The sequence below is a fragment of the Bos indicus x Bos taurus genome, chromosome X (assembly GCF_003369695.1).
Source record: "Bos indicus x Bos taurus breed Angus x Brahman F1 hybrid chromosome X, Bos_hybrid_MaternalHap_v2.0, whole genome shotgun sequence".
Taxonomy (NCBI): domain Eukaryota; kingdom Metazoa; phylum Chordata; class Mammalia; order Artiodactyla; family Bovidae; genus Bos; species Bos indicus x Bos taurus.
In genome coordinates this window covers 108,366,225-108,392,032 of record NC_040105.1, presented here as the reverse complement: position 1 = coordinate 108,392,032, position 25,808 = coordinate 108,366,225, and the positions used below count along the sequence as shown (strand labels likewise).

The following is a 25,808-nucleotide window of genomic DNA, read 5'->3' as shown; positions in this document are numbered from 1 at the left end:
GACCAGATCCTGATTATTCATCCTGGCACTTTGCCAGTGTCCCTGATAGATATCCCACAAGCCTGAGTGTGCTGCCAGGGATTTGAATGGGTGAAATGGGTGGACCCCGTTAAACACTCGAGATAGTGTTTCAGAGATAAGTCTTGATGGCAATTTTGTTGTTGTTCAGTCACTAAGTCATGTCCAACTCTTTGTGACCCTGTGGAATGTAGCACACCAGGCTTCCCTGTCCTTCACCACTACCCAGAGTTTGCTCAAACTCATGTCCATCAAGTCGTTGATGCCATCCAACCATCTCATCTTCTGTCAAACACTTCTCCTCCTGCCTTCAATCTTTCCCAGCATCAGGGTCCTTTCCAAGGAGTCAGTTATTCACATCAGGTGGCCCAAGTATTGGAGCTTCAGCTTTAGCATCAGTCCTTCCAATGAATATTTGGGGTTGATTTCCTTTAGGATGGAACGGTTTGATCTCATTGCTGTCCAAGGGACTCTAAAAACTCTTCTCCAGCACCACAGTTCGAAAGCATCAATTCTTTGGCACTCAGCATTCTTTACGGTCCAATTCTCAGATCTCATGACTACTGGAAAAACCATAGCTTTAACTAGACAGACCTTTGTCAGCAAAGTGATATCTCTGCTTTTAAATACACTGTCTAGGTGTGTCATAGCTTCCTTCCAAGGAGCAAAGGTCTTTTAATTTCATGGCTGTAATCACCGTCTGCAGTGATTTTTGGAGCCCAAGAACGGGATGACAGAAGATGAGATGGTTGGATGGTATCACCGACTTGATGGTCATGATTTTGAGCAAGCTCTGGGAGTTGGTGGTAGACAGAGAAGCCTGGCGTGCTGCAGTTCATGGGGTCACAAAGAGTCGGACAGGACTGAGCGACTGAACTGAACTGAACTGAGAAAATAAAATCTGTCATTGCTTCCACTTTCTTCCCTTCTATTTGCCCTGAGGTGATGGGGCTGGCTGCCATGATCTTAGTTTCTGGAAAGTTGGGTTTTAAGCCAGCTTTTTTACTCTCCTCTTTCACCTTCATCAAGAAGCTCTTTAGTTCTTCTTCACTTTCTGCCATTAGGGTGGTGTCATCTGCATATCTGAGGTTATTGATATTTCTATTGGCAATCTTGATTCTAGCTTGTGCTTCAGCCAGCACAGCATTTCGCGTGGTGTACTCTGAATATAAGTTAAATAAGCAGGGTGACAATACACAGCCTTGACATACTCCTTTCCCAATTTTGAACCAAGGTCCATTGTTCCATGTCAAATTCTAACTGTTGCTTCTTGACCTGCATACAGATTTCTCAAGAGACAGGTAAAGTGGTCTGGTATTCCCATCTCTTGAAGAATTTTCCACAATTTCTTGTGACTCACACAGTCAAAAGCTTTAGCATGGTCAACGAAGCAGATGTTTTTCTGGAATCGCTTTGCTTTCTCTATGATCCAATGAATGTTGCCAATTTAACCTGTGGTTTCTCTGCCTTTTCTAAATCCAGCTTGTACATCTGGAAGTTCTTGGTTCATGTGTTGTTGAAGCCTAGCTTGAAGGATTTTGAGCATTACCTTGCTATCATGTGAAATGAGCACAACCATACTGTAGTTTGAACAATCTTTGACATTGCCTTCCTTGGGCTTGGAATGAAAGCTGACCTTTTCCAGTCCTGTAGTCACTGCTGAGTTTTCCAAATTGGCTGGCATATTGAGTGCAGCACTTTAACAGCATCATCTTTTAGGATTTGAAATAGCTCAGCTGGAATTCCATCACCTCCACTAACTTTGTTGGTAGTAATGCTTCCTAAGGCCCACTTGACTTCTCACTCCAAGATGTCTGGCTCTAGGTAAGTGACCACACCATTGTGGTTATCTAAGTCATTAAGATCTTTTTTGTATAGCTCTTCTGTGGACTTCCCTGGCGGCTCAGATGGTAAATAGTCTACCTGCAATGCTGGAGATCAGGGTTCGATCCCTGGGTCAGGAAGATCCCCTAGAGAAGGAAATGGCAACCCACTCCAGTGTTCTTGCCTGCAGAATCCATTGGACAGAGGATCCTGGTGGGCTACAGTCCGTGGGGTCTCAAGGAGTTGGACACGACTGAGCGACTTCGCTTTCACTTTTCTGTGTATTCTTGCCACCTCTTCTTAATCTTTTTTTTTTTTTTTTGTCTTAATCTCTTCTGTTTCTGTTAGGTCCTTGGCATTTCTGTCCTTATTGTGTCCACTCTTGCAGGAAATACTCCCCTGATATCTCGAACTTTCTTGAAGAGATATCTAGTCTTTCCCATCCTGTTGTTTTCCTCTATTTCTTTGCACTGTTCATTTAAGAAGGTCTTCGTATATCTCCTTGCTATTCATTGATGGCAATTTAGGAGACAATATAATTGGCCTGATCCCTGACAGTCCCTGACTCTGGGGATTTGGCAGAAAAGGTGTTTAATTAAGCATGGAAAACTGGGATTGTGGCTGTCCAGCCATGAGAGAAAGGGTCTGTTTGCCAAAGGCAACCGTGGGTTCCCTGTTGAGCACCCCAAATGTGCCAGGTTGGTTAGCCTGAGGAGGCCCCTTGGATTAGTTGGGGGGAAAAAACCCCACCAGAGTCCCAGGGCCTAAATCCTTCAAGAAGGAGGAAGGAGACCTAGGCTCTGAGTCAACTAGAGGTTACCTTTATCACTGCCACAAAAGAGAAACAAATAGAGTTGAAGGGTAGGGCTGGTTCGTACCCACCAGGCAGTGATAACAACTCAAGGCTGAAATTCCCCTCAGGATATGGACCTTGAGATGGAGAAGAGCCTCCCTCTCCTCAGAAGTAAAAGAGGCAACACCCATCTGCTGGGAAAGCTGGCTAAGAGGTTCAAGGATCAGGAGAAAGGCCAAGAAGTCAGGAGACAAGGAGGACATAAGCAATAACCAAGATAGGAGGGAAGGTGTCCAACCCACGACCATTCCCAGGAGAGATTACTAAGTGCCCTGAGAAGGCGTTCACTCACAGCTTCCACGCAGGGGTATCCGGGCTCCCTTAAGAGATGCCAGTGGGGAACACAGCCCTCATTTCAGTGACACCATCAATGAGGGGGTTGAAATCAAGAAGAAGACTGAGTGGGACTAGGAAGGTGCACTTCCTAGCGTGGGAAGGGACTGTGACCCTCAAGAAGGAGGTGCTCGCCTGCAACTTCTGTTTGGGGGTGCTATGAGGGCCTTAGTCCCAACAGCCCTCATGGGGGGCCAAGCTGAAAACCTCAAGGAAGCTTCAGAGAGTCCCCCAAGTTGTTCTTCAGCACAGTTCTGGTGTCTCAGAACCAGACTGACACTGTGATCCAGTATGGAGCTGGAGTCAGGCCTAAGGATCCATAGAGGGGAACTGAGTCACCAGTGAGTGGGTTGGCCAAAAAAAGTCCTTGGGCTTTAAAGTCAAAATAAAAGACATATTTTTCATTTTCACCATGAACTTTATTGAACAACATAGTCACCATTTTTTCCCACTAAAGAAAGAAAAAGTGAAGCCAATCAGTTGTGTCCGACTCTTTGCAACCCTGTGAACTGTAGCCTACCAGGCTCCTCTATGAGATTTTCCAGCCAAGAATACTGACTGGAGTGGGTGACCATTTCCTTCTCCAGTGGATCTTTCTGACCCAGGGATTGAACCCGGGTCTCCCGCATTGTAAACAGACGCTTTACCATCTGAGCCACCATTTTTCAGGCACTTTCATAATTCCATCTTGCCAAAACAGTTTGGCTTTTTGAGCAAAGAACTATTTCTGGTTCTTTTTACAGTCTTCCAGGGAAATGAAATATTTTCCACGAAGAGAATTTTGTAAACACGGAAATAAATGGAAATCCAAAGGTGGGCTGTCTGGTGAATATAGTGGATGAATCAGAACTTCCCAGCCAGGCTGTAACAGTTTTTGCCTGGTCATCAAAGAAACATGTGATCTTGTAGTCTCCTGATGGAAGATTATGTGTTTGCTGTTGACTTCAGTTGGTCTAATTGGGAGCAGTGCTTGGAATTAATTGTTTGGTTTTCCGGAGTTCATAATAGAGGACTCCCTTCCAATCCCACCATATATGCAACATCATCTTCTTTGGATGAACACCAGCTTTTGGTGTGGTTGGTGGTGGTTCATTTCACGGGGCCCATAATCTCTTCCATTCCACAATATTGTGTAGTATCCACTTTCCATTCCGTGTTCCAATTTGGTTCCCCCCAACCCCCTGCCCCCTTAATTTATGTGAAACCCATACATCAAAGTGACTAACATAATCAAGTTGGTGCAGATGATTTTCGATGCTTGATTTGGATATTTTGAATATGTCATCTATCTTGTGCGTGGTGTAAATTTAATTGTTCTCAGTTAAGGTCTCAGTTTGATCACTATCAACTTCAACTGGTCTCCCCAACCAAGGAGTGTTGTCCAGTGACAAATTTCCAGCATGAAACTTCACAAACCACTTTCCACACATTCAATCAGTCACAGCACAAATCTTTTTTTTTTTTTTTTTGCATTTCAGTTCCCTTTTTACCTTTGTTGAAATAATACAGCATAATATGCTGAAAATGTTGCTGTTCTTCTTCCATCTTCAATATTAAAATGGTTACACAAACGTTTACTGATTTTGATGCTTTTTTAAAAATGCTCACTGATATGACAGCTGTCACCAAAGAATCTAAGAGCATCATTTTGAATGAAGTTAAAGACAACTAAGTGCTACTCGAACCAGCTTAGGGAAAAAAACGAACGAACTTTTTGGCTTACCCCTTATTTGCCCCTGTAATTAGGATGCCGGCATGGTTCTCTTGGTGAATCTTCTCAAGTCCTAAGAGACAGAGCAATAGGGGAGAATGAGAAAGATGAAAGGACAAAAGCCTCGGGCTCCTTCATGGCCAGAACTGGTCTCTGCTGGATTCCACAGGCGGTGTCAGCCACCACCTGAGAGGCTACTTGAATCTATCTGGCTTGGGACGAGGCCCAGCCACCCTCCACAGAGGAGAGCCACAGCCCTACAGATGGACTGAGATTATGCCCTTTGAGGTCCCACCATCAGGAAAGATGGTGCAGGAAAACGGGCCATAAGAGCATAGTCATGCCCAGGTCTCGGGTGAGGGTCCTTGGCTCTATATAGGAAAGAATCCAAGAGTGAGCCAGAATAAAGTGAAAGCAGGTTTACAGAGAGAAACATACTCCTTAGCTTTCCTGGTGGCTCAGTGGTAAAGAATCCACATGCCAATGCAGGAAACTCAGGTTTGATCCTTGGATTGGGAAGATCCCCTGGAGGAGGGAATGGCAACCCACTCCACTATTCTTGTCTGGACAATCTCATGGACAGAGGAGCCTGGCAGGCTACAGTCCTTGGGGTTGCAAAGCCTGGGGCACAACTTGGTGACTAAGCAGCAAACAACACACTCGAAAGGCAGAATGCAGTGTGTCTCAGAGGTGACAGTGGTCCTGAAATATAGGTGCTTAGTTTTTAGGGGCTGGGTAGCTTCATAGGCTACCTAGGGGGAGGATTATCCCAACTATTTTGGAGAAGCGGTGGAGGCTGACAAGAACTGGCCATTGCCTTCTTTTTGGCCTTTTATGTCAGCCTGTGAACTGTCTTGTCACCTGTGGGTGTGTCACTTAGTATGTTAATGCAGTACATTGGGGCTCAAGGTCTACTGAAAGTAGAATCTTCTGCCATCTTGGACATAATCAGTTTTAACCAGTTTCTGTCATATCCTGCTTTTCTCAATGGGTGTGTCATTCTTTAAGGATTGTGCCTTGGCCCCTTTCTTCCTATCTCGGGAGCATAACCACCACTCATCAAGGGTGGGCCGTGCACAGTGACTTCATTCCCAAGAGGACAGGATGAAAACGGGGACATCCGTTGAACTACCACGACCAGGTGACCGAGGTCAACACTGACAGTGGGAGTCATGTGGAAAGCACGACGTCCTGCTGGGGTGTGATGAGAACGACACTTTACTTCCACGGGCTTCCTTTCAATAACCATCACCCTGTTATCTCGAGATATGAAAACCAGAAAAACTCCAAGGAGTCCTCCAGGACCTCCTCCAAGACACCAAAAACGAGGACGGTCACAGCCCAGAGGAACCAAAGAAGATGGGACACCAATGCAGTGTGGGATCCTGGGGCAGAAAAAAGACATGAGGAAATACGAATATGACCGTGGACTGGAACCCTCCCTTTCTTGGCAGGGATTGGGTGTGTGGTCCCGGGTTGCATAACGTACAGAGGCAGAGGGAAAGCGCCCTGGGTCCCTTGGCATCATGTCTTCGGTACCGGCAGCTTCAGGCACCAGGACAAAGGCGGAAAACTGGACCTCAGTGGGTGACAATGTAGAGCATTGGTTGATTATTGTAACAACGGGAGCACGCAACGGAGAGTGTTAGTAACAGGGGAAGCTGGGAGTGGGGGTGGGAATTCTCACTACTAGCTCTGCTGTTGGTCTGTGCCTCTAAAGCTCTTCTGATAAAAAGACAGTTCATTTACAACACAGAAACCAATTTTAAAAATCCTGTTGGGGGAGGTCTGTGTGGATGAGCACAGCTGTTGGACCAGCGTGCTGTGCAGGCTGGGGAGTGGTAGGTTGTCCACCATCAGCCTCCACAGGCTTCCAGCCTCTCGGGTGGCCCTCCCCCCAGCCCACCGGGCAGCCTGCACCTTTCTTCCCCTTCCCAGTGGCTGGAAGCACAAAGCCCTTCAAGGTAGACGCCAGTTTTTCCTTTGTTCCCAGCTAATTCTAACTCCAAAGCTTCCTGTGCCTGCCAGCCTCCAAAGAGGGGGAGCCCCCAACCTGCCCCCACCCTGTCTCCAGCTATGAGACCCTCTTGGCATAACCAGTCACCCCAGGGCAGGGTGCTCTCCCACTCAACCCACTACTCCGAAGACCCCAGTAGGAACCAGCACTGGGTCCAATCCCCAGCCCGAATTCCCAGGCCTCCCTGGACAATGGGAGCCCCCCGGACTGGCCTTCCCTCTTTCCAGTTCTCCCCTCCTCCCCTCCCCTTCCTCTTCACCTCCTCCCTCTCACCCACAGTCTAATTGTGGCTTCTTCCTGAGGAATGCTTTGCATCTCACAGAGGAGGAGTGATTGGGAACCCATCTGGAAGGGCCAACCTTATGGCAGAAAGCAATGAAGAACTAAAGAGCCTCTTGATGAAGGTGAAAGAGGAGAGTGAAAAACCTGGCTTAAAACTCAACATTCAAAAAACGAAGATCATGGCATCCGGTCCCATCACTTCATGGGAAATGGATGGGGAAACAATGGAGACAGTGACAGACTTTATTTTGGGGAGCTCCAAAATCACTGCAGATGGTAACTGCAGCCATGAAATGAAAAGACGCTTGCTCCTTGGAAGAAAAGCTATGACCAACCTAGACAGCACATTGAAAAGCAGAGACATTACTTGGCCAGCAAAGATCCATCTAGTCAAAGCTATGGTTTTTCCAGTAGTCATGTATGGATGTGAGAGTTGGACCATAAAGAAAGCTGAGAGCTGAAAAATTGAAGCTTTTGAACTGTGGTGTTGGAGAAGACCCTTGAGAATCCCTTGGACAGCGAGGAGATCCAACCAGTCAGTCTTAAAGGAAAGCAGTCCTGAATATTCATTGGAAGTACTGATGCTGAAGCTGAAGCTCCAATACTTTGGCCACCTGATGCAAAGAACTGACTCACTGGAAAAGACCCTGATGCTGGGAAAGATTGAAGGCAGGAGGAGAAGGGCGAGATAGAGGATGAAATGGTTGGATGGCATCACCGACTTGATGGGCATGAGTTTGAGCAGGCTCCAGGAACTGGTGATGGACAGGGAGGCCTGGCATGCTGCAGTCCATGGGGTCGCAAAAAGTTGGACACAACTGAGTGACTGAACTGACTGGAAGGGCCATCAATACCTGGGTCCAGTGGAGGACAGCCTCCTGGCTTTCAGCTGAGGTTCTGCTGCAGCAGAGGGAGGTCTGACAAAGCCCTGAGACCTCACCGAGGGTTGGAAACCCCTCTGCCTGTGTTCAAACACTGGAGACCTCCCTGTCTGCTGGGGCACTCCCACGGGCTGCTGGGGTCCACACACCAGAGGACCAGTCCATGAACTCCATGTGTCTCCAAAGGCCAGCTCACCTCGGTTGGACGTGGAAGGCTGTGTGGGTATGCGCTTGGGTCAAGGCCCCTCTCAGCCTCCTCTCCAGCTTCCTGGACCAGAGAGCAGCTGAGCTGAACCCTGCAGGACCAGAAGGTGGTAGGCAAGGAAGAGGCACCCCGGGTCGTGGCCCATGGGCCAGCTCCACGAATGTTAGGTGGATCTTCGGTGCGAGGAAACCACAGGAGAGGACATGTGGGGAGGGCCTGGTCAGATTTGTGCTGCTGAGAGAAGCGTGGGTCACAGGAGGGGGTCACGTGGGGTCCCGGGAGGCGGGAGGTGGTGTCAGGAACCACTGGAACCAGCCTGTTGCAGCCCCTGAATGCGGACACCCCAGCTCCAAGTGGCTGGAGGTGGTCCCTGAAGGAGCTGGAGCCATTTTCCGCAGCCAGCTCACCCTTGAGAGTTCTCTAGGACCCAGTCACCTCTCCCTGAGAAGCCTCTGACCCCACCATGATCTCGCGGCAGGCAGGTGACAGCTCCCTCCCGTCCTGCTGCTGGCCTTGATACATGTGCCCCGCCCTCCCGGCAAGGTCACAGGAGGCCCCCACTCTTGGCTCTGCTCCATTCACCCTGTGTCCTCCTCAGAAAGTGCCAGCAGTTCACCATATCATCCTCCGCCCTGCAATCCCTCTCCCCGCCAACTTCCTCAGAACAAGCAAATTGTTACATTCTGGAGGCTCCTTGCCCCAGCCAAGACCTCACCATTCCCGAACTTGTCCCAGCAGTCACGTCACCCAGGTCCCCGCCACAGCTGATGCCTCCCCTTAGAGGCATCACCCCACCCGGCCTGCAAATGGCATCCTGCCCCTTCCCCTCTGCCTGCTTTGCTTAGATACTCTTTTGCTCTCTCCAACGTGTCTGGGGGTGCCTGTGCTTGATTGGGCCCTGGCTTCCTCAGGCCATCTTTGGGTCCTGTACTCCTCAGTTGCCTGTCTCCCAAGCTGCTTCACTCTGAGGCTGGGCCAGAGCTCCAGATCGGGGCTCCTGAGGAGTCAGGGGACCCTCGTCACCTTGGGAAGAGGGGTTCCCTGAGCTCCAGGCCCCGCCCCCAACCTGAGCCCAGAGACCCTGCCTGTCTACCCCAGCGGCCAGTCAAGGCTCCCTGAGCGACGCTGCCCCTCCCTCACCTAACAAGCTCAAGCTGGCTCGGACCGGAACTGCTTTTCTTCCTAAAGCCGCCCGGAAGGCTGAGGGTTTAGCTTAACGGGATGAGCCATCTGGGGACTGCAGGGTGGCACGCTCGGGGGAGCCTGGGACTGGGGGCAGGGGGTTGGGGGTGGGCACAGCGCGCATCTGCAGCCATGATGGTAACCCCTCCCTGCCCCCTCGTGGGGCTACTCTCAGTCCTGGAAAATTCCAAACAGGCGGCTCAAGGGCTGCTGGGGAAGCAGCTGAACAACCTGGGTCCTGCTGATCCCTGGGGAGAGAAAAGCGTGGAGCGGAGGCCTTTGGGGGGAGGGTCCGTGCACCTGCCAAGCACCAGAGGGCACCCTTACCCTATAGTGCCACAGTCTCCTGCAGGTCGGGCACGCGGAGGGGCCGCAGGAGTCCCTCCCACCGTCCACTTGGGTGAAAAAGTGCGGCCTTGTCCACCGGCCAGTCAGGCTTCCCTCGGCTTGTTCAGGAGAGTCAGCGAGCGCTGTCACTCTGACAACCAGGACACTAACAGACCAAGGCTGTCTCCCTGAGGGATGTGGAGGGCCCAAGGGCAGGAGACAGGGTCTCGGCAAAGCCCCTCAGCACGCCTGGAGACAGACCCCCGCACCGCCACCGCAGCCTTTCTGAGGGGGCTCGCTGGGCCCAGCGCCTCAGCAGGTGGAAGCAGCCTGCACCCCTGAGGTGGTGTCACGGGGCCCGGAAGCTGGAGGCCTTGGTACCCAACCTCGGGTGGGACTCAGAGATGGGCCAGGCTGCAAGGAGGTTGGGGCGGGGGGCGCCCCAGGATGTCCGAGAAGGTAGCCGGGCCAGCGGCTGGCCTCGAAGCGGGAAGGGCAAGTGAGGTGGCTGGACGGTGCTGCGGGCCTGGAGGAACCCGGGATCAGGGGCGGCTGGGATCCGGGAAGGAGGCGCTGGCGGGCGCCCCAGGTAGCGGGCGGCCTCCCGCGGGAGCAGCGTCTCTGGCTCTGGAGAAGGGCGGGAGGAGGTGGGCGGGGTGACCAGGGCGCGCGGAGGGGGAGGGGCGAGGCCCGTCCTCGGGGGGCGGGGCGAGAGTGACGTCACCTTGGAGACGGTTCATAAGCGGCCAGCAGTCCGGCCAAAGAGGAGAGGCGAGATCAGAACACGGTGGTGAGTCGCTGAGCTCGCTGCGGCCCGGAGAGCGGCTAAAGCCGCCGCCGCCGCCGCCGCCGCCGCCGCCGCCGCCACCACCGCCGCCGGGAAGGAGGGGCGAACGCCTAGGCCGCCGCCGCCGCGGGAGCCGCAGGCGAGTCGGGCAGCCGCGCCGGGCCGGGCCGGGCCGCAGCGGGCGGTGGGGGGGGGGAGCGCGCGGGAGGTGCGGGCCGCAGGCTCCTGCTCCTGCTCCTGCTCCGGCCGCCGCTTGCAGACAGGGGGCTGCGGATGCCGCCCGCGCCCCCGCTAGGCTGAGCCTCAGGCCGGGCGAGCCACCGCCGCCGCCGCCGCGGGAGCTGCGGGCAGGAGCCTCGGGAGCCGTCGCCGCCGCCCGATCGGGCCCCGCCGCCGCCCGCGAGCCCCCGGGCCCCCGACACACATGAGATTCTTTAGGCTCACTTTCAAGTGCTTCGTGGACTGCTTCTGACCGCGCCGCCCCCGCTGTCCCGCACCCCGCCCGCCTCCCGCCCGCCGCCCCGACCCCCCGGTCCGGCCGTCCTCGGCCCCCGGCGGGCCCGCGCCTTCGGGGCCTTTATCCCCCCCTGCGCCGCTGGCGACCCCGCGCCTGTCCGCCCGCCCGCCCCCGCGGGCCGCCGTGCCCCCGGCCATGGCCAACAAGAGCACGGAGAACGGCATCTACAGCGTGTCCGGCGAGGAGAAGAAGGGCCCCCTAATCGCGCCCGGGCCCGACGGAGCCCCGGCCAAGGGCGACGGCCCCGCAGCCCTGGGGGCGCCCGGCAGCCTCCTGGCCGTTCCGCCGCGCGAGACCTGGACGCGCCAGATGGACTTCATCATGTCGTGCGTGGGCTTTGCCGTGGGCCTGGGCAACGTGTGGCGCTTCCCCTACCTGTGCTACAAGAACGGCGGAGGTGAGCACCGGGCCCCTCCCTAGCCCCACTGGGGCGGCAGGGCGAAGTCCAGAGGGTGGGGAGGCCCCCGGGGTGGCGAGGGAAGGGGAGGGCCGGGGGGCCGCCCCTCACCCGCCGTCGCCGCTCGGTGGCCCAGCCGGGCGGCCACCCCCCTGGCCGGTCATGTGCCTGGCAACGTGGTGGGGGAGGGGGCCTGCGAAGGAAGCCTCGAGCTGTGTCGGCCCCCCACCCCAGCACCAACACCCGCAAGTGATTGGCCACTGAGGTGGCCAGGCGAGGCCTCCCGCCTGGGGGGAGGCCTCCAGAGGTGAGGAGCCCTGGATGCCCCCTCCGATCAGGCACACAAGTGGCACATTGTGCGGGCCCCCCACGTGTGCACACACGAACACACACACAATGGGCCACTCTGTCCCTCCCCCTGACTTCCCCTCCCTTCCCTTCTCTCTCTTCCTCTTGCCTCCCCTCCCCTCCCCTCCCCTCGAGCCTGGGCCTGGAACACTGGGTGCCGGAGCCAGGCTTGGGAAGCCGGCAGCCCGGGCCGCCTGGCGCCATTGCTGGACACACTGCATGCACACCCCATGCCTGCCCGCCCCAGCCCAGCTTAGCAACAGCGATGGGCACGCGTGTGTCCTGTGACTGCAAAGCAGCCCCAGGGGTGGGGTGGGAAAAGCCGCAGGGACTAGGCAGCAGGCGGGAAACTGAGGCTCAGAGCAAAGGCCTTGGCCCAAGGTCACAGCAGGAGGATGCAGAGACCACGGGCCCAGCCAAGCGGCAGCCAAAGCTTAGCCTTTTGAGTAGTTGCCTGGCGAGCTGGGCCAAGGGTCAGGGGCCTGGAGGGGAGGGGTCCCCCACCCCCATCCTGGGCGCTCCTGTCTTGTTGTACCTGCCAGGCTCCCCCAACTTGCTCACTTCGTGTCCTTGCTTAGCAACCCTTTCACATACCCTGCACTCTGCTCACTGGTAGACAACTCCACCCACCCACCCTCTTCTTCCTGGGCCTTCAGATGTGCGGGCAAGAGGCTCCCTTCCCTTACCCAACCCCAGTGGGTCCCCGGGCCCGAGTGCCAACCACAGCCAACAGGCATGAGCATGCACACTCATTCATGCCCTCACAGTTCCTTCCTCTGCCGCCCAGCAAACTGCAGCTCAAGGGGTGGCTTGTATCCACAAGTGTGTGTCTCTGCCGTGCCCGTTAGTTAGCTCACCCTCGGTGAGTAGGGGCCAAAGCCCTATAGGGGAAAGGGGCTCTCAGGAAACCAAAAGGAAATGGGGTTCTGCTCGGTGCCTGCCCCCCCGCCTCCCCGCCAAGACTGTTCACCTTGGGCTCCTGAGTCAGCGGCCACCCCTTATACTGATTCACTCAGTGGGAAGTTATCATGGCCTGGGTGGAGCCTGAAGGTGGGGCTCCACCCACACCCCAGGGCTTGGGAAGGCCCTGGACTGTCTTTCCACAGTTCTGGTCAAGTCCCCTGCCTGGCCAAGGGGCAACCCTGTGCAAGTGCCCACCTCCAGCTTTGTCCCCCCAGGTGTGTTCCTTATTCCCTACATCCTGATCGCCCTGATTGGAGGAATCCCCATCTTCTTCTTGGAGATCTCGCTGGGCCAGTTCATGAAGGCCGGCAGCATCAACGTCTGGAATATCTGCCCCCTGTTCAAAGGTGAGCAGCCCTGGCAGCTCCTGTGTGACCCCCGCGGACCTCTGCCTTTCTCCACCCCTGGGACAAAGATGGTACCCACTACAGAAAACCTCATCCTGTCTGAGCACCAGGCTTGGCATGTGGCCCTCAAGCTGCGAGGACTTGAAGACCACCTACCTGGGTGACCTTGGTGGTGGACCTCTTCCCCTCCCCGCCGGGCGAGAAAGCCCTGCCCACCACCCTTGGGGCTGGAAGGAGGGTGGCTTGGTGTGAGACACGATGGCAGAAAAAGCCGAAGGAGCTGACCCTAGGCTGTGGCACAGACTCATGAAGTGACTGGCTGAGGTTGCCCCTGAGAGGGTGACTGTCTCCCACCCTGCCCCAGGTCCCCATAAAACCCCCCAGCTGCTGAGTATGGGAGGTTGCTGTTGGGAGGGGCGGGAAACAGGTGAAGGCTTGCCCGTCCTTCACTCATCATGCTGGCAGTGGGACTCAGGGGATGACAGGTGTGAGACTAGGGAAACAGGACTTGCCTCTCATGATGGGATGTGTGCTTGTCCGAGGGCTGGGGAGGAAGCAGGGGGCTGGGGGAGGATCTGATTTTTGGCCACAGATTGAGAGGTCTGCCTGGCATGGGGCACTTGTACAAGGAAAGTTGGGGGCTCGGAGGGGTCTGGGTGGACAGCAACAGAAGGGTCTGGTTGCACTGAGGGGGGTCAGAGTCAGCAGATGTGGGGAGCAGGATGTTAGGGGCCCAGCAGGGATCACCGGCAGTGCCTGGTCAGGAGATCGTGGGAGCAATGGGGCCTGGCCAGGGATGAGCCTGGACAGAGACTCTTCCCTGCTCCCCAGGCCTGGGCTACGCCTCCATGGTGATCGTCTTCTACTGCAACACCTATTACATCATGGTGCTGGCCTGGGGCTTCTATTATCTGGTGAAGTCCTTCACCACCACGCTGCCCTGGGCCACGTGTGGCCACACGTGGAACACTCCCGATTGCGTGGAGATCTTCCGCCACGAAGACTGTGCCAATGCCACCATGGCCAACCTCACATGTGACCAGCTTGCTGACCGCCGGTCCCCGGTCATCGAGTTCTGGGAGTGAGTCAAAGCACCTCGGAGCCAGGCCTAGTCTGTCTCGCCTCCTGCACATAGCTTGTGTATGCGCATGTGTGTATGTGCATGCGCGCACAGGTACATGCACATGGGTGTGTCCTGGACCCTGCCCTGGAGGCATGCGACCAGGGATGCAGAGCAGGCTGTGCCTGCCCGCCTGGGGAGGGAAGCGGGAACTGCTGTTGGGCCTACTGGGGATGGCATGGCGCTGGGCTGCCTGGGGGTCCGGGCACACAGACTGCAGGGACCCCAGGCTGGGGACTTAACACAGGCCTCCCAGAAGCACCAGTAGGACCAGCTAGACTCAAGCGCTGCCAGAAGAGCAATGCCACCCAGGACTCTCCCAGTCTCTTGGCCTCTGCAGGCACAACTCTCACAGGCTTTCCTTCTCCAGGAACAAAGTCTTGCGGCTCTCTGAAGGGCTGGAGGTGCCAGGGGCCCTCAACTGGGAGGTGACCCTGTGTCTGCTGACCTGCTGGGTGCTGGTCTACTTCTGTGTCTGGAAGGGGGTCAAGTCAACAGGCAAGGTACAGCCGGGGGAGACCCCGGGGCTTGGGCACCACTGCCTGGGCGTGGGGTGCAGTTGCCAGGGACCACTGCTGCCACAGGAGGTGACTGCATCAGGGGTTGTACTTCAGTCCAGCCCCAGAGCCCCACCCAGTGGAGGGGGAGAGGCCCCCACAGTGGCTGCCCCTTCCCTGGGGGTGGGGCATCCCTGTCCCACCTTCCCACCCTCCCAGTTTCTGTTGATTCCAGCTCTGGTTTAGGGTTCTGGTCAGTTTTAGGGTGTGGGTAGACCCGGTCTACTGCCTGTTTCTATCCCCTGATGTGTGGCCTAGAGGACCCCAGCGGGGAGCCTGGACACATTGCTCCTTCGGGGGCCCACTGTCCGGCTGGCGGGACCACTGAACAGACACAAAATAAGACAGCCTGCTGAGCAGGCAGACCTGCTTGGGAGGCAGACGCCTTCAGTGTTATCTCACTCTTACCTGTCTCTGGCAGGCTGAGTTCTAATCCCAAGGACCTTGCGAGCACATGACCTAGAGTCAGGGGCCCAGGAAGCATGGGACCTGATCCTGGCCCCCTCCCTGCCGCTAACCTTGCTTGCTTTGGGGCTGCCGGTATCCCAGCTGAGCACAGCCTCCTTTGGCAGCCATGGCTCTGACTAGAAGGCAGGGTAGGGGGCGGTGGTTTGAGTGGCCAGCATGGGGGGTACTGCGGCCTTCCCAGCAGGACCCCCCTCTAAGCAGCCCGACCCCCCCAGATCGTGTATTTCACCGCTACATTCCCCTATGTGGTCCTCGTTGTGCTGCTGGTGCGCGGAGTGCTGCTACCTGGCGCTTTGGATGGCATCATCTACTATCTCAAGCCTGACTGGTCGAAGCTGGCATCCCCTCAGGTGAGGGAGAGCAGAGGGAGGGGACACGGTGGTGGCGGGGGACACGGGGTCGAGACAGGCACCCCAGCAGGGCTCCCCACACCTTCTCTTCCCTGTCTCACCTCCAGGTATGGATCGACGCAGGGACACAGATCTTCTTCTCTTACGCCATCGGCTTGGGGGCCCTCACCGCCCTGGGCAGCTACAATCGCTTCAACAACAACTGCTACAAGTAGGCACCGCAGCCGGCCACCCCTGCCCTGCCCTACCCACCTGTGGGCGGCAGGCAGTCTCAAGAGCCTGAGTGTTCCCCTGTCCACAGGGATGCCATCATACTCGCCCTCATCAACAGCGGGACCAGCTTCTTTGCAGGCTTCGTGGTGTTCTCCATCCTGGGCTTCATGGCCACAGAACAGGGCGTGCACATCTCCAAGGTAGCAGAATCAGGTAAAGACCCCCCCGCCCCACCAAGCCCCAGCCAGGCTTCTGGAGCCGCAGCTGTACCACGGATATGAACACACGCAAATAGCCATTGTGAGAAATGGGGAAAAGTCCAACTTGATTTGTCCCATCAGCATGGGCCAGGAGGAGGCCTGGCTGAGCAACTGGGAGGCACAGATGTGCCTCCAGCTCAGGGCCAGAGCCCCAAGCCCCCATCTCTCTCTCTCCAGGGGCCTCGGGGTGTGTCCTGCTTGCCAGAGTGTTGCCCAGGGAAAGGGTGGCCTTTTCTGGGTCCGTGGGGACCTGTGACTGCAATGGCTACTGGAACCCAGGCCCCAAAGGCTGAGCCAGACATCCCTGTTACAGGTGTCAGTCTACCAAGGGCCTGCGGGAACCTGCCATCATGGTCCCTGGCATGGCGCACACACAGGGTTGGGAGAGGCCCGGTGATGCTTTGCCACAAGTGGGAAGGCCTCTGTCCACAGGGTACCCTGCCGTAGTTCATTACCCTGGTGCTGGGGGACAGGGTGGGGTGGGGGACAAGATGTGGGTGGGGGGCTCTGGATGTCCACACCCCGCACCTTCTCCCTCAGGGCCTGGCCTGGCTTTCATCGCCTATCCGCGGGCCGTCACGCTGATGCCCGTGGCCCCACTCTGGGCAGCTCTGTTCTTCTTCATGCTGTTGCTGCTTGGTCTGGACAGCCAGGTTTGCAAGGGGTTATGGGCCTACAAGGTGTGTGATGGGGGGTGGTTGTGGGCCTAGGGCACCCTGGGCGCCAGGAGACAGTGGGTGGCCAGGGGAGGGGCCTGGCCTGAGTTGCCCGGCTACAGTTTGTAGGTGTCGAAGGCTTCATCACTGGCTTGCTGGACCTCCTCCCAGCCTCCTACTACTTCCGATTCCAAAGGGAGATCTCCGTGGCCCTCTGTTGCACCATCTGCTTTGTCATCGACCTCTCCATGGTGACTGATGTGAGTGTGAGTGGGACGTGGGCTGCCCACCCCTACCCCGCCTTGCAGGCGGCCAGCTACCAGCCCCCCTGACCCGGCCCCCTCCACAGGGCGGGATGTATGTCTTCCAGCTGTTTGACTACTACTCAGCCAGTGGCACCACACTGCTCTGGCAGGCCTTCTGGGAGTGTGTGGTGGTCGCCTGGGTGTACGGTAGGTTGGGGTCAACAGGCGAGCCAGGCTGGGGCAGTCAGGGGCGGTGGTGGGCGTCTTGAGCTCTGGCCCTCCGTCTCTGCAGGAGCTGATCGCTTCATGGATGATGTGGCCTGCATGATCGGGTACCGACCTTGCCCCTGGATGAAATGGTGCTGGTCTTTCTTCACCCCACTGGTGTGCATGGTAAGGGAGAAGGCCAGGCAGGGTGCAGGGCACCCAGGGGCCAGCCAGCCATGGCTGCTGGGGATGAGTGCCAAGCTTCTCTCACCCACAGGGCATCTTCATCTTCAACGTGGTCTACCATGAGCCGCTGGTCTACAACAATACCTACGTGTACCCGTGGTGGGGCGAGGCCGTGGGCTGGGCCTTTGCGCTCTCCTCCATGCTATGTGTGCCCCTCCACCTCCTGGGCTGCCTCCTCAGGGCCAAGGGGACCATGGCTGAGGTCAGTGCCCCATGCCTCCCTTTGTCCACGCGCCCCCCCCCCCTTGGTCCAAACAGGACCTCCAGGGTGCCCATCCTGCCAGCTGCCAGGACAGGTGCCCGGGACACCCTCGATGGGGTATAGATGGAAAACAAGTGGTCCCTCCAGGGACTCTGGTCATGTAGACCTGTCCCCAGCCTCTGTTTTTACAGCCACTCAACCCTACACTGGCTTCCCTGGTGGCTCAGATGGTAAAGCGTCTGCCTGCCATGCGGGAGACCCAGGTTTGATCCCTGGGTTGGGAAGATCCCCCTGGAGAAAATGGCCACCCACTCCAGTACCCTTGCCTGGAAAAATCCCATGGACGGAGGAGTCTGGTGGGTGACAGTCCATGGGGTCGCAGTCAACTGAGTGACTGTACTCACTCACTCGACCCTCCCCTGAACCCAGTTTCCCTACTGCAGGCGTCACAGCCTGGCCAGTGACCAGGCCTGGGGCTCCAAGTTGGTGGCAGGTGGCGGGAAGTGGCCAGAGGCCCAGAGTGAGCAGGGGCCCCTCCCCAGGCACTCAAGGCACGCCCCTCTCTCCCACAGCGCTGGCAGCACCTGACGCAGCCCATCTGGGGCCTCCACCACCTGGAATACAGAGCTCAAGACTCGGATGTCAGGGGCCTGACCACCCTGACCCCAGTGTCTGAGAGCAGCAAGGTGGTGGTGGTGGAAAGCGTCATGTGACGGGCCCCCGGCACCAGCTCCCCCTCTTGTAGCCATAGCATCCCTGCTTTAGCCCCCCCCACCCCTCCCGGGGGGCTTGCCTTTCCCTGCCACTCAACGGGGGTCTGCCTGCCTGGGGTGGGGGGAGGGGAGGAAGCACCAGAGTGCTTATAACTCACTTTTTTTTCCATTTTTAATAAAACACCAAAAAAATACCACAACCCACCAAAAATAGATGCCTCCCCGCCCCCATAACCAAGCTGGTGCACACGCTGCTCCCCAGCGCACCGCCCCCCCCGCCCCTGCTAGTACCCACTGCAGTCTCACCTCAGCCCCCTGCTCCCTGCCTGCCTCTCCAGGTTCTGCCCAACATACCCTTGGGTGGCCCCCACCCCAGAGGTAGCAGCGTGGGGCCCAGGATTGGAGAGCAGAGGGGGAAGGTGGGGCGCACAGCCACAGAACCAAGGCAGATACTTCAGCTGGGCTAGACCCCTCTCCCCATCCCCGATCTAGACGCTTAGAGAGCCAGCCAGCAACGGGACCTTCGGTTCCTGCGCCAATTGCCACCAATATCAATTGTGTGAGCTTGTGTATGAGTGCACGTGTGTGTGAGTACATAGGGTATAGATCTCTTCTCTCTCAGCAATGGTGAATACCAGGTGTAAGTTGTGCCTGTGGGCAAATGAGGCTTGTATTTTGCACATTTTATAAAAACTTGAGAGATTTCTGCTTGTATATTTCTAAGAGAAACACCCCAATGTCCCTCTCCTTGCCACGCCCCATCCCTTTCAGCCCCTCTTATACCTCTGCCCCCCAGCCAAGGAGTGTGAATTTCTAGATCTAATTTTCATAGGCAAAACAGAAGCTTCAAGCTATCAAGTGTGCAAGTCCGTCGTGTGGGTATGCATGTGCAGTCCCCAGCCCCAGACCAGTGGAAAAGTGCAAGGTTGGGGGGAGCCTCCCTGGGTGTCCCCACAAGTCGGCAAGGTCGGCTGATGCATCACCATGGGGGCCCGTGGCTTCCCACCTGGCCTGCTCAGGCTGGCCCCCACCCTGCCCTCTGGGATGGGCACCACCTGGGACAGGCACCACCACTGCAGGGACCCGAGGTGGGCACCAGCCTAGGTATGGCTCCCACCTGAGAGCTTCAGGCTGATACACTGTCCATGTCTCAAATCCTCCATGTGTCAGGTTCACTGAACCCTGCGTGTCACGTCCAGTCCTGAGGGGGCCCTTGAGGGGCTTCCCTCACACCCTGACATGGGCTGGACGGGTGGGGCTGGGGGAGGGCCAGGGTCCAGTGGGGACGCCCTTACTGTGCTAAAAGCCACTGCAAACAGCAATAAAGACGTCATTTTCCAAAGCTGGCTCCTGCTTGTCAGGTGTTGGGGGGGCAGTCAGGGGATGATGGGGTGTGAGCCCTCCCCACCCTGAGTGGCTTCCCTGGGCAAGTGTTGGTTCTGAGGTCTCTACACCTGGCACAGTTCCAGGAACAGTGCAGGGAGCTGACATACTTGGGGACCAAGGGCCACTAAAGAGGAACGCACTAAGCAGGGAAGGTGGGTGTCAAGTCCAGGCTCTAGCTTCTCAAGGGTGCTCCTCTGAGAGCAGGTAGGGCCCGGGGGAAGGTTGGTCACTGGGCAGGACCAGGGCACTAGCAGGTGCAAAGTCACCAGGTTAGTGACCTGCCTGCACCTGATATGAAGAGCTGACTAACTGGAAAATGCCCTGATGCTGAGAAAGATGGAAGGCAGGAGAAGGGGGGTGATGGAGGATGATATGGTTGAATGACATCAATGACCCTGTGGACATGCTGCAGTCTGTAGGGTTGCAAGGAGTTGCGCACAACTTGGCAACTGAACAACCAACAGGTTTGTGGATGGCTGGGACCCCTTCTTGGGTGGTGTTGCCAGGCTCTGCACCAGGGAGACGAGGTTCAGAGGGGACAGTGTTATCTACCAAGTAGAAATGTCTAGTCGGCAGATAGACAAGGAGTTTGAAGTTCTAGAAAGTCTGCACTGTAGACAGAACTTTGGAAGTTCTCATTACATAAAGACGGCCCTGAGCCTGGATGAGTCCCTGGGCAGCTGGAGAGGGAGCCTTGGCCCAGGCACCGAGCCCTGGGGCCCTGGGACACTCTGGATGTGGCAGAGCAGAGGGGGAGCTGGCTGCAGAGTCAGGAAAGTTGGGAGGGACACCCCTCCACCACCCAGAACACACATGTGAGGGCCCACCATCCCCTCCAGGTGTCAGGGAGGAGGGGGTGATGGGCTCTGTCGGAGCTTTGGTGATAAGATCACACAGGATGAGAAACCTGGGGCGAAGGCAAAGGCAAAAACCTGATCGGGATGGCATTAAGGGGTGGAAGCAACCCGTCTCCGCAAAGAGGAATAAAGAAAAGGAGCTCCATCCTGAAAAATGAGGGAAATTCTGACACCTGCAACAAGATGGATGAACCTCTGAGACATGACACGTGGCAGAAAGCAGCCAGAAGACACATCCTGTGTGACTTGACTTCTCTGAGGAGTGCAATTCCAAGAAAGTGGGGGGGAGGGGGGAAGTTAGTGTTCAATGGGGACAGTGTCCGTTTGGAATAAGGGAACAGTTCAGGAGATGCGCAATGGGGATGGCTGCACACGACGGAAGTGCACTTACTGCCATTCAACTGCCATCCTGAAAATGATTCCGGGGGAAGTCTGAGATTACACACGCTTTGGCACGAGGTTTCAGAGGTGTGGCGGGGAAGAAGTAGACCAAGGAAACCCATTCAGGATCCATCCAGAATAACAGGAGGGAGGATGGGGTGAGACACAGACATACAGGTGGCCAGGGCCAGTCCGCTTATCAGCTGAGGCGGGCCTTCCTGGGGTGGGCGTCAAGGTAGGGCACCGGCTGCCTGCTCTGAATGCCAGCCTGAGCAGAAGGGATGGGGTGGCCCTTCAGAGAAAACGGACAACTGGTTCCTCTTCAGTCCCTCACAGGCCATTCCCCGTTTAGCCAGGCAGCGACCCCTTAGTGAGGGGAGGGCCTGAGCTCTTAACTGGACAGCCAGGGGTGGGCTCTGGCTTGTGCCAGTCACAAGCAAACATTCCGGTGGTCACCAAGGAGAACCTGGACAGGGTGCAGGTCACCGGAGCCTGGGGAGGAATATCAGCTGAGTAGGCCCCACCCCAAGTCAACCTGGGCCTCTGGAGCCTCAGCTGGCAGAGATGCCTCCCTGGCGAGATGGTGGCCCAGCCGCTGCAGTGCCAACGCCTGGCCTGCCAACCCAACCCTTGTCCCACCCTTCTCTGAAAGGCTCCTCATCCTACAAGCTTCTGCTCTCGCCACACCTACAACCCCAAGAAGCCTGTGCGCTGGCAGCTCAGCACCACCAGTGTGGCTTTCCCAAGAAGGCCCTCGCACCCTCCAACTCAACAGTCCCTACCGCCCCAGACCCTCGCCACTCCCCACCCTGCATGTGCTCAGTTGTGTCTGCCTCCCACCAGGCTCCTCTGTCTAGGGGAGTTCCCAGGCCAGAATACTGGAGTGGGTTGCCGTTTCCTCCTCCAGGGGGTCTTCTGACCCTGAGTCACACCAGCTCCTTCACATCTCCATTCTTCTAGCTGTAGCCGTGCCTTGGCTCACATCCTTGTCACCTCTTGCCAAATGGCCTCCAGGCCACCTGCCACCAGGCCACCAAAGAGTCAGAAAACATCAACAGTGCAGTAAGGGGCACTTGACAGAGGTCATGCTGCTTGGCTGGGTCCTGTTAACTAGGGAACCCGTCCCTGCAGCAGACAGAGAACATGCGGACCAGCAGTGGGAGAGAGAGGTCAGGGTATGGATCAGCCCAGCCCTGTGGTGCCCACGAGGTTACCAGAGGTGCAAGCAAGGCAGGGAAGACTATTGGGTACAGTGGCTTACAGCCCCACTCTGAGCAGAGGCTGCCGGCTGAAAGCAGCCTTCAGAATGGGCTGGAGGGGGCAGTGCCCACAGCTGGCCCTCCAGTCTTAAGTGAGGTGGGCACCATGCTTTCCACTTTTAAGAGTTGGCCATCCCCGTCACTCTCTTCTCCTCCCCAGCTAGCTGCTTCCGCTCCGCCCAGCCCGGGGAAGAGCCTAAGGGCCCATGGTGCGGACTTTGGCCTGCAGGAGTTCAGAGCAAGGCAAGCTCAGGAAGGCCGAGGTAGTCAGGGAACACTTCCTGGAAAAGTGGGACAAGCTCTCAGCCTTGGCATAGCAACCAGAGGGTGTCATCTGCAGCCTCCCTCCGCGGCAGACACCACCTAGAAGGCCACCGGAAACGGGGGTGGCACTCCCCACAAGAACATGGGCAAAGAACACTGCTTAAGGGAGCCACCAGACTGAGCCCGGTGGGAGAAGCTGGTGCTCAAGGCTGGCTGTCTGCACCCGTTTCCAGGGGCCCCCGAATGCCAACAGAAAACACCTCTGACCTGCCCCCAACCCCCCTCACCCAGTCCTCAGAAGCAGGAGAAAAACACTAGAGCCTCCTTGATGGCGGCCACCTGCCAAGCCAGCCCAGGGGGTGTCCAGGCCAGAGCAGGATCATGGGGTGGCGGAGGGGACCCCAGAGCCACCTGGAGGCTCTGCCCACTTCCTCTGTTTGCCCTGGGCCAGGCGTAGGTCACCACCAAGGGCACGTCTTCGCTCTCGCCGGCATTAGTCAGAGGTCATCCTGGAAACCTTCAGGAGGGGGCAGGGCAGGGAGGGACTGGTGGCACTCTGCCATGCTCTATCTGGCCTCAATGTGATGAACAGGACCCAGAGGAGGCGGGCGAGGCTGCCACCCGGAAGCCCAGTGGGTTCCCTGCGTCTCCCGAGCTCCCCTGGGCCCAGGGAGATGACAGGACCAATATGCCCTGCGTGGCCGTCAAGCCGGGCCTGGCCTGGGGTGCCCAAGGCAGGGCATAGACGGGGCAAGTTCGAGCCCGCACCCAGCCTGGGAGGAGGGAGCCTTTGGGAATTAGAACAAAGGCAGGGAAAAGCGTCCTGCAGGCCTCTGGGGCCAAGCCTGGGGCCGGAGTCTCTGTCCGAGCTGCCTGCTTGGACAGTGTCTCAGCTGGTCCAGGCGGGGGGATCACAAGGGGGCCTCAGTCACACGCACGCAGCACAGACATAACACAACAGACTTTATTGCCCCCCAAGAAGCTATCCTTCCTGCTCTGCCTGCCTTGCGGCAGGACCGAAGGAGGGGGGCCTTAGGAGCCCAGAATATCAGCACGCAACATCGAGGGGCTTAGCCCAGTGAGAAGCAAGCCCCGCTGCAGCCTGGCTCATTCTGGGGGGGGGGGGGACCCGGGTCCCCTAAGGAATGCAGGCAGCGCGTGGAACAGCAAGCAGCATGAGGAAACAGAAGCGCAAAGGAGAGAGTGGCGGTACCGAGCGAGGCTGGGCCCTGCAGAGGCAGCCGGCCGCAGGCGGCCGGGGAGCGTCACTCCTCCTTCTTGTCCGAGGGGCCATCTACTGCAGCCTGCAGAGGGGACAGAAGATTGCAAAGCGGTGGGGGGGGAAGGCCAGGGTGCACCCCTCCCCTTTGCCTTCCAGTGCCCTCAGCCCCAAAGACCTGGCTGGGCACCCCTTTCGCCACACGCCAGGCAGCCGACAAGCCTGGGAAGCCCCCCCTGAGCAGCCCTGTCTCCCGGGCCTCACCTGCACCCCCCCTCATCCTCACGGTGGCCTCCACATTTCCAAGTCCCTCCCGCGTCCTGCCTTCAAGCCTGCCCTCGACTTCAGCTCTTGGTCCTCCTTTGGGGGCTGGGCACAGCCTTTCCACCCTCTGTGGCACCCCAACTTGGGCCCCCAAGCACTCAGTCAAGCTGTCAGAGTTCAGGGATATTTCCGTAGCCCTCATGCCGAGTTTCCGGTCTCCCAGAGCATGTGGAAACAGGGCAAGTGACTAGGACCTGTGATGCTCCCTGCTCTCTGCCCCAGCGCAGGGAAGGCCTGGGGCAGGGAGGGGAGTTTCCCATGAATCTCTCTGGTACTTGCTGGGGCCCTTCAGTGAACCTGAACAGGAGTCAGGGGGGCTCAAAACTGTGCACCAGGGGTACACGGCAGGAAAGGCACTCTTCTCAAGGGCACTGATGCTGGGCACGAGGCTGGGAAGGCCCACAGTGCAAAGGGCTGGCCTGGAGACCAAGGCCACCTTGCTAAGTGACAGCCATCTACCAGGCCACAGCCCTCCTACCCAAGGAGGGGTTCCGGCTTTTGGGGCCCAGACTGGCACTGGCTGGAGCAGCACTAGAGAAAATCAGGGGAACTGGGAGAGACTGCAGCCAGCTTGCTGCCAAGGCCTCGCCAAGCGGACAGAGATCGGCCTGGAGGCTGAGGGGCTGACCTGCAGCTTCGTGTGCTCCTCCAACAGGCGGTCGTACTCCTTGGTGAGGCCCTTAGACTGCTTCCGCATGGCCAGAGCTTCATTTTCCGCCTTCTCCAGCTCTGGGGGGAGCACAAATGGCGAAGGAAGGAAAATGAAAAGATGAGGTTGAGGGAGAAAAGTGCCGTTTACTGGAGACAGCAGATGTGGCTGCCCCAGGTCCGTCCCCAGTGAGAGTGTCTGGGAGACCCCTCCTCTCAAGAAGACTCCTCCACCAGGTGCTGTGGAAGCATCCAGAAGGCGAGTCTCCAGAAGTGGGAGAGGCCTGGCCAACAAACCCGGAGCAACAGGAAGACATTAGGGCTCCCTCCCCCCAAACCCTGTCATGGAGATACCCTGTGTGGCTCTCAGCAGGAGTGACTTCACGGGGCCTGGGGGCCTGGGAGAAACATTCTGAAAAGGTTCGGGGCAAGAGCAGCAGGACCCCAGCCTTGAAGCTGGGAACAAGAGACATGTCAAGAGAGGGCTTTACGAAGAAAGCAGATGGGAGCATCTCTAGCAGCTCTGGTTTAGCCTGCCTTCCCCACCCACCAGGCCCCTGCTGACAAGACACAGAGTGCCATTCCCCATGCCTGGCACTGGCTGAGATGCTCTGGAGGTAGCCCCTGCATCTCTGGGGTGCCTGGGCCCTCCTTGCTGGGACTCTACACAGACTGCTAAACCACGAAGCCCCGATGGCTGAGGCCAACCCCAGCTGGGTTTCGGCTGGGCGAGCTGGGAGCCACTGTTTACTTTTGCCCAGCTCTTCAGCCTGCGTGCGAGTTTGGTATGAATCCTTTGGCACAGAAGGTGCGGCAGCCACCCGCGGAGGCTCCAGAGTTCTGGGGGCCACGGGCGACCTGAGGGTAGCACTCACTTTGCTTGTTGACAGCCAGCTCGTCCTTCAGCCTCTTGAGATCAGCCTTCAGGCTCCTGTTCTCTTCCTGCACCTTCACTTCGCTGTCCCTGCCACCCAACTTGGTGACACTGCCAGCTTCCTAGGAAGAGCGCCAAGGATCCAGGTCACTCAGGTGGAGGAGGGGACGGGGGAGGGAGGGAGAGGAGGCCTGGTCCGTCCTCGCCACTGAGCTGGGATTCCTCAAGCTGCCCTGGGCACTTGCCCCTTCGGAAATGTCAGCACAGAATCAGGCCACTGTGTGTTCCCAGCCACCTGCTACAGCTCACAGGCCACATGCCCTGCCTGCCCTGGCTCCGTTCTCAGCAGCTCCTCCGAGTTTACCCC

General features: G+C 57.5%; 2 protein-coding genes and 1 non-coding gene across 4 annotated transcripts in view; 2 read left to right on the top strand and 1 right to left on the bottom strand.

Moving 5' to 3' along the window:
• The first annotated feature begins 6,176 nt into the window (after window positions 1-6,176).
• Window positions 6,177-6,304, top strand: LOC113888276. The gene has a single exon (XR_003509912.1). It is a non-coding gene; the product is annotated as a small nucleolar RNA SNORA57 (small nucleolar RNA).
• Window positions 6,305-10,952: 4,648 nt separating this feature from the next.
• Window positions 10,953-19,571, top strand: SLC6A8 (solute carrier family 6 member 8). The gene is made up of 13 exons (XM_027535036.1): window positions 10,953-11,334; window positions 12,861-12,992; window positions 13,824-14,073; window positions 14,483-14,615; window positions 15,353-15,487; window positions 15,595-15,698; window positions 15,789-15,913; window positions 16,501-16,613; window positions 16,739-16,876; window positions 16,966-17,068; window positions 17,154-17,254; window positions 17,346-17,516; window positions 18,089-19,571. The coding sequence occupies exons 1-13, from the start codon at window positions 11,073-11,075 to the stop codon at window positions 18,227-18,229; spliced, it is 1,908 nt and encodes a 635-aa protein (XP_027390837.1). The 5' UTR covers window positions 10,953-11,072; the 3' UTR covers window positions 18,230-19,571.
• A 3,751-nt stretch (window positions 19,572-23,322) lies between these two features.
• The window catches only part of BCAP31 (B cell receptor associated protein 31), a 29,063-nt gene continuing 26,577 nt past the window's right edge, over window positions 23,323-25,808 (bottom strand). For both annotated transcript variants that reach the window (XM_027535037.1, XM_027535038.1), the window contains exons 6-8: window positions 25,443-25,563; window positions 24,548-24,648; window positions 23,323-23,680 (exon numbers count right to left, since the gene is read on the bottom strand). In XM_027535037.1, the coding sequence (XP_027390838.1) occupies window positions 23,642-23,680; window positions 24,548-24,648; window positions 25,443-25,563 (261 nt within the window). In that variant the 3' untranslated portion in view covers window positions 23,323-23,641. The remainder of the gene's footprint in view (window positions 23,681-24,547; window positions 24,649-25,442; window positions 25,564-25,808) is intronic.

Coding starts and splice junctions, on each gene's coding strand:
- SLC6A8 (XM_027535036.1), top strand. CDS start 11,073: ATGGCCAACAAGAGCACGGAGAACGGCATCTACAGCGTGTCCGGCGAG. Junction 12,993..13,823: donor TATCTGCCCCCTGTTCAAAG/GTGAGCAGCCCT, acceptor CCTGCTCCCCAG/GCCTGGGCTACGCCTCCATG. Junction 14,074..14,482: donor CCGGTCATCGAGTTCTGGGA/GTGAGTCAAAGC, acceptor TTCCTTCTCCAG/GAACAAAGTCTTGCGGCTCT.